This window comes from Ailuropoda melanoleuca, chromosome 4 (assembly GCF_002007445.2).
Source record: "Ailuropoda melanoleuca isolate Jingjing chromosome 4, ASM200744v2, whole genome shotgun sequence".
In the NCBI taxonomy this organism is placed as follows: domain Eukaryota; kingdom Metazoa; phylum Chordata; class Mammalia; order Carnivora; family Ursidae; genus Ailuropoda; species Ailuropoda melanoleuca.
The window spans coordinates 6233970-6239969 of NC_048221.1; the positions used below are offsets into that span (position 1 = coordinate 6233970).

General features: G+C 47.0%; 1 protein-coding gene across 4 annotated transcripts in view; it reads left to right on the forward strand.

The window, feature by feature from the left end:
• The window catches only part of INSR (insulin receptor), a 125643-nt gene extending 120128 nt beyond the window's left edge, over window positions 1-5515 (forward strand). For 3 of the 4 annotated variants that reach the window (XM_034657716.1, XM_034657715.1, XM_034657714.1), the window contains one exon: window positions 461-5515. In XM_034657716.1, the coding sequence (XP_034513607.1) occupies window positions 461-815 (355 nt within the window). In that variant the 3' untranslated portion in view covers window positions 816-5515. The remainder of the gene's footprint in view (window positions 1-460) is intronic. The other variant, XR_004624591.1, reaches the window with a different exon arrangement.
• The last annotated feature ends 485 nt before the right edge of the window (window positions 5516-6000 follow it).

The following is a 6000-nucleotide window of genomic DNA, read 5'->3' on the forward strand; positions in this document are numbered from 1 at the left end:
CTGACCCTCTAGGTTCGTCCACTCAGCTGCCCCATCAAGCATCTCAACCCTGAAGGATCTTTGACCCTAGAAAGATTGTTCCTTGGCACAGGGAGGCCTTTCAAGCAGCCCCAGTAGGAATTAAACTTTATGAAATGCACCAAATGGGAGAAAAAAAATCAGTTCTGTATAAAACGATCAACCTTGTCCAACATGTGGGTGCATCAAGAGGGGCCCTTCTTGATCTGGCCTGGGAAGGAGGCAGCCCCTTTGGCTCTCTTTCCAAAACCTTTTTTTTTTTTTTTTTTTAAAGTACTGATAGAAATCCCATTTCCGTCTTGACCGTTGCCTGCACTGGTGGCCGCCTTCTGACACTGGCACTTGGTCTCGTGGGTGAGGGCTGCAGGCGACGGGGCTGGGGTGGGGACTGCTCGGCCGGGTGCCCCCAGACGCATGCCTGATGTGTCCCTCTGTCCTGCAGCACCGACCTGATGCGCATGTGCTGGCAGTTCAATCCCAAGATGCGGCCCACCTTCCTGGAGATCGTCGACCTGCTCAAGGACGACCTGCATCCTAGCTTTCCGGAAGTTTCCTTCTTCCACAGCGAGGAGAACAAGGCGCCTGAGAGCGAGGAGCTGGAGATGGAGTTCGAGGACATGGAGAGTGTCCCCCTGGATCGGGCCTCACACTCTCAGAGGGAGGAGGCTGGGGGCCGGGATGGAGGGTCCTCCCTGGGCCTCAAGCGAAACTACGAGGAGCACATCCCCTACACCCACATGAACGGGGGCAAGAAAAACGGACGGATTCTGACGCTGCCGAGGTCGAATCCTTCCTAACAGCACCTGTTTCGGGGAGGGGTTCCCATCTCCACTTTCCTCTGGTTTGAAGGCCTCCAGAAAACTCAGGATTCTGTGAATCTCCCACAGTGTCAGATGGAGCTCAGAGATCTCTGCTATCCATTGCTGTTCCTCTGCGACTTAAAAACACGTGTTTGATTGCCAATTTGACGAGCTGTCAGAGAATTTAACTGTGACCCTGGAGGAGAAGGGGTTTCCTCGGCTGCTGTCCTTGTAGGCAACTGTGGTTTTAAGCCAGGATGTGACTATTTTTTTCTAGTAGATTGAGAGCAAGCACCTATTTTTTACACATCTTTTTTTTTTTTTCCTCCTGGTGTCTGAGCTACAGTATAAAGCATAAAACTTGTTTGTGGAACAAAAATTTGAAAGAAAGAAAAAGCCAACCCTGTTCCAGTAGAATCCAGGATTTCCGGAGTGGGCTTCAGGAAGGTTTTTCTTCTCATCCAGGCTGAAGGATATTTTTTTTTTCTTCACAAAATCAGTTCCTCAAATTGACCAATAGTTGCTGCTTTTATACTTTTGATAAGGATCTGTAGTCCCGGCGTGTGGCTCACGTGTGTCCGCGTGTGTGCGTGTGTGTGCGTGCCACGCGTTCGTGTCGAGTTGACGCTTTGGGGGTCGGCTCGTGAAGGTTCTGCTCTTCTCGAGCTCCTGACCTTCCCGTCTCCTTCCTTCTTTCTTACTGGGAGACTGTGCCCTTCGCGGATTTTTCTGCCCCAAGCCTAGTCTCAGGAGTCTTTTCTCCCTTCACTTTGGTAAAAATGTTTTCCAGGAGCCAAGGGAGTAGTTTGGAGTGATAATGGATCTTTTCAAGACCAAACAAAGCTAGGACATAAAAAAGAAAAAAAAGAAAAAGAAAAAAAAAAAGAACTGAGATGATTAAGAGTTTTGAGAATATATTTGTAACATATTTAATTTTTTTAAAACTCTCCAACGTCAGCCTCGTAAGTTATTAACTGGTTCCCGGGGTGGGGGGCGGGCTCGGGGGTCGGTCTGCCTGTGTGCAGAGGGGGCGTGAAGCACCAGCGGCCGATAAGTTTGGTCAGAAAGGCACCCACTTTTCTGGGAATAAAGCCACATTAGCTGCTGACCCTTTTGGACGCGATGAGGCCACACAGAGGGTGTGGGCGACTGGGGCTGGAATATGGTTTGGTTTGTGCTTGGGTGAGCCGACAGCCCCTCGGAGCGGAGTCCCGCATTCAGACACCCTAGTGGCTCTTGGATCTGTTGGTTCCTTGTGTGTACCTCGCACGCTTCCTCAACGGGGTGTGCACATACCACAACAAAAGCAAACCCCAAAGTGCAACAGCCCCTGTGGACTTTGAGAACACTAGAGCAATATGAAGCGAGATGCATCTGTCGGTCCCCTCCACCCTCAGGGCATCCAACTGTCCTCAGAGTTGACCTCCCAGAAGCTGTTCCGCGCCCGGCGACCTCAGCTGGGCCAGGTGTGGGGCCTGAGCAGAACTCCCGGGTGCTTACGATGTCGCAGTCCCCAAGCGAGTAGAGTCTGGAGAAGAAACCGCTAAGGACCTTCACGCTGCCAAGAACTTCTGGATGGGCGTGAATCCCGTTTCTTCCCTTTGGGGAAAGAATCACGGCTGCTCAAATAAAGAACATGGTGAACTCATTACTTTGGTTCATCAAAACCCTCACCCACGGGTCCTCCCTGAGAGCATTTTCTCATGAGTTTTTGATTGCTTCCTTCTCCGCTTCTCTTAAAAGTTGTGGGCTTAAGAACAGGAGCGAGACAATGGCGACCTCTGACCCTTCTCAATTCTTGATCAAGAACACAGGTAGACACACATCCCAATTGCCTATCACAATCTTATTTATATGATTTGAGAAATTACAGCATGTGAAATATTTCTGGGGAGCCTCAGTGATTGGGTACAAGGAACAAGAGTACAGAAATTATTTTCGCCAAATTTATTTTGTACATATAAGAGGGTCTGTACGTAAATTAAGAACACATAGATCTAGGTATTTTGTTCTTTTCATAGTAAATTTGTAGTGGCCGTATACGACACTAGCAACAATTTTCACATTTTTCTAATTCAGAAAGGTTTTCTTATATTAGGGGAAAATTATTTATTTTAATATATAAAAATCACTGTAAAAATCACTTTCGTAAAAAATGGAGTGCATGTAAATTTTTATCAAAGAAAAATAAACCGGTGAATGTGGGGTAATGATTTTTTTTTTTTTCCAGCACAGTCTACCTCAGTGTATCATTAGGATGTGGTTCAATAACGGACATCATGAGACTTCAGAATTCTGCCTGGATCCAATCTGAATCAGGGAAAATCTGTATCAGCTGATTCCAAATGCCAGGGACCAGTAAGAATTTTGAGGGAGGGAGTTGGGATAAAGTGTGGCTTTCGTGTGAGCATAGATCCTTTTTCTGGCTGATAATCTTCTCTGAATGCAGTCCCCCTCCACTTTGTTTTGATCCTCCATCCATTGACATGCTCCCAGACAGGAACTGAATTTCAGGCCATCGTGATGTATCTGATGTGTGGGTGCCCAGGCCTGAGCGGCCTTCCTTTGGGGAGGAGAAGATACCCCATCTCCTGGTGGGGCAAAGAGAGGCTTTAGTGCAAAGCCAGCATCCCCACTGTCCCACTGCATCCCCCTGAAGTGAGCACTGAGGTGCCCTGGCTCTCCATGGCTTGTTCCTCCTCCTCTTAAGCCCCGATGCCTTTTGGGAGTGGAACAAATTGCACTTAGGGGCACCTCACATGCCAACACCTGATGTAGCATTTCTGTTCTCTAAGTGGAAAGGGGGAATGTTGAGAAATTCCAGTCCGAAACCCACCAGCATGCTGAGTGTGTTTTTAGCAACAAAACCTTGGACCCTTGTGTTTGGTTGACCTCAGGCTAATACTGTTTGAACTTGTGGGGCTTTGAGAACCCATTTGTAAGTCTGGGAAGGGCCAGGGGGGCTGTTGACATACTTGCCAAACCTCACTGCCCCTGTCATACTTTTAGTCACTGCCCCCATGGGCTCACCCTTCTGCGCTTACCCTGGAGAGGCACAGTGTAGTGCTGGGCCCACCTGCACAGATGGGATTTTGTCTATTTCCTTTAGTTGTCTCCGCTACTGCAGTGAGAAGAGCAAGCAGCCATTGGGTCACAAGCCTTTTTCATCACATAATGTTGATTCTAACAACTTTGGTCCTAGAAAGTCATGGTTGCCCTGGAGAAGGGGTTTATAGTAATGGGCTGTACTGGGGGCCTTGTAGTGTTGGGCTATATTGGGGGGGCTTGTAGTGATGGGCTCTACTGGGGAGGGGCTTGTAGTGATGGGCTATAAAAAAAAGCAACAAAGCCAGCTTAGGTTGACACTTTTTGTTGTTTGCTTTTAAAGATGTCTCATTAAAACCCTTTTCATTAATGTGGCCTAATCCACATAGTAGTTTCTTCTTCCGGGAGGAGAATAGCAAGCACATTACTTTCTCCCAGGACCAGTGATGTCAAACACACTTCTGAAATGTTTGTATTCTGGGAGCTGTCCTTGGTGCTTTCCTGTTATTTCAAGTTAGTAGGGAGAAATGCTGCTGGTTCTTTTGGAGAGATGTTAAGCACAACGGAGAAGGTGTGGGAATTGAGGTAAGGTCTGCACATACAATCCTGTGACCATTGGAGACTGCTGCCAATTTATGGGCAAATCTTCCACTATCTCCCACTAGAGCAGACAATCTGCCATAAAATGTGCTTGTTGGGTTGGAAGGTGTTCATTTGTAGCTGTCAAAGCAGTGGTCGGTGGGCCGCACTGCCATCAGAGCATGGCCCATGCTAGCCATCTGGGTAGATGATGGATGTGCTGTAGTCCCAGGGACAATCATTTTTCTACTTAACAGTGGGTGGAAGTTCGGTGTTAAATGTCTTTTGGATACCACTTAGCGAGTGCTTGACATCTCAGGCTCTTCAGAAATTATGGTTTTGTTGGGGGTAGGGAATAGGGAAATGCTGATTGTATATAAATGGTGCACATAGAATGGTGTCCCTTCAGAAAACCTTCCAGAATGTTTTTCAGAATATTGATTTACACCGGAGGTGAAGCTGAGATGGAAAGAACAAAGGCTAATTTGTTCCTGTGTTTGAAAGAATATGATGGATTTTTAGGGGCTACAGCTGAAGGTGAATGGTTCCTTAGGGGTCCCCCAGAAGCAGTGGGAAACACTGACTTTTTGAGCTCACGGTCACCTCATACCAGTCAGGGTCCAGAACCAACCTCCAGCCAAATTCTTATTTGGATGTGGGCCCTAAAAGTCCTTGTTAAAAACCAGATCATGAATCTGAGGCTCTTGGTCCCCTTTGGAAGGAAGGAACAACTTCCAAGACAAGTGTGTGTCCATGCACACATTCAGGAATGGCTTGCGTAGTCTTTATCCTTTGTGTGCCTGGGGACGGTGTCGGCCCTGATGTCGGCAGCAGACACTTCCCATCTGCTGTCAGCTGCACAGGATCAAGTGTGCCTCGGCTTATGTGGAAAACAACTCAGAAACACAAAGCCCACCAAAAGCTCAATTATTTTTTTCAATGTTTTCCTACAAGAGCCAAGTAGCACCATGTACAGAATATGCCTTTTTTTTGAATATTGAAATTGCTCTGCATGTAAAATATGGGATAATTACCTGTTTATATGAAAATTCTGAATAAATTATCTGAGAATAGTCTTGTTTTTGTGTGGTGTTTGAGCAAGGACCCGTGACCTGTGTGGGATTGTGGCTATGGGGTGGGCTGTGTTAAGGGAAATCTGGAAGTTGTGGGGATTTGTTTTAAGAAGGAACAAACCTATGGGTTCTTCAGAACAATGGAGCGGGAGGTTAAATATTGTTATAATCAGGGCTGGTGATCCGCTAGTACTTACCTGTACGGTTGAACTGGTGGTTTAAATATAGAACTATTTCCATACCGGTTGGTAAGTAACTGCTATCCCAAAGACCCCCAGACCTTCCCATGATGCAAGCACTAAGGGGTTCACTCCAGGAATACGAGGGAATCTCCAGGATCTTTCTCCATTCCACCTGCTGAAGACTTACATATTGAATACTTTTAATGTCATCTTGGCAGCATGGACCTAACCCCAGGGTGGGTGGTCAGTAGGGGACCACAGATTGGAAGAGGATTTTAAGCAGCCTTGCACAAGCTATACACA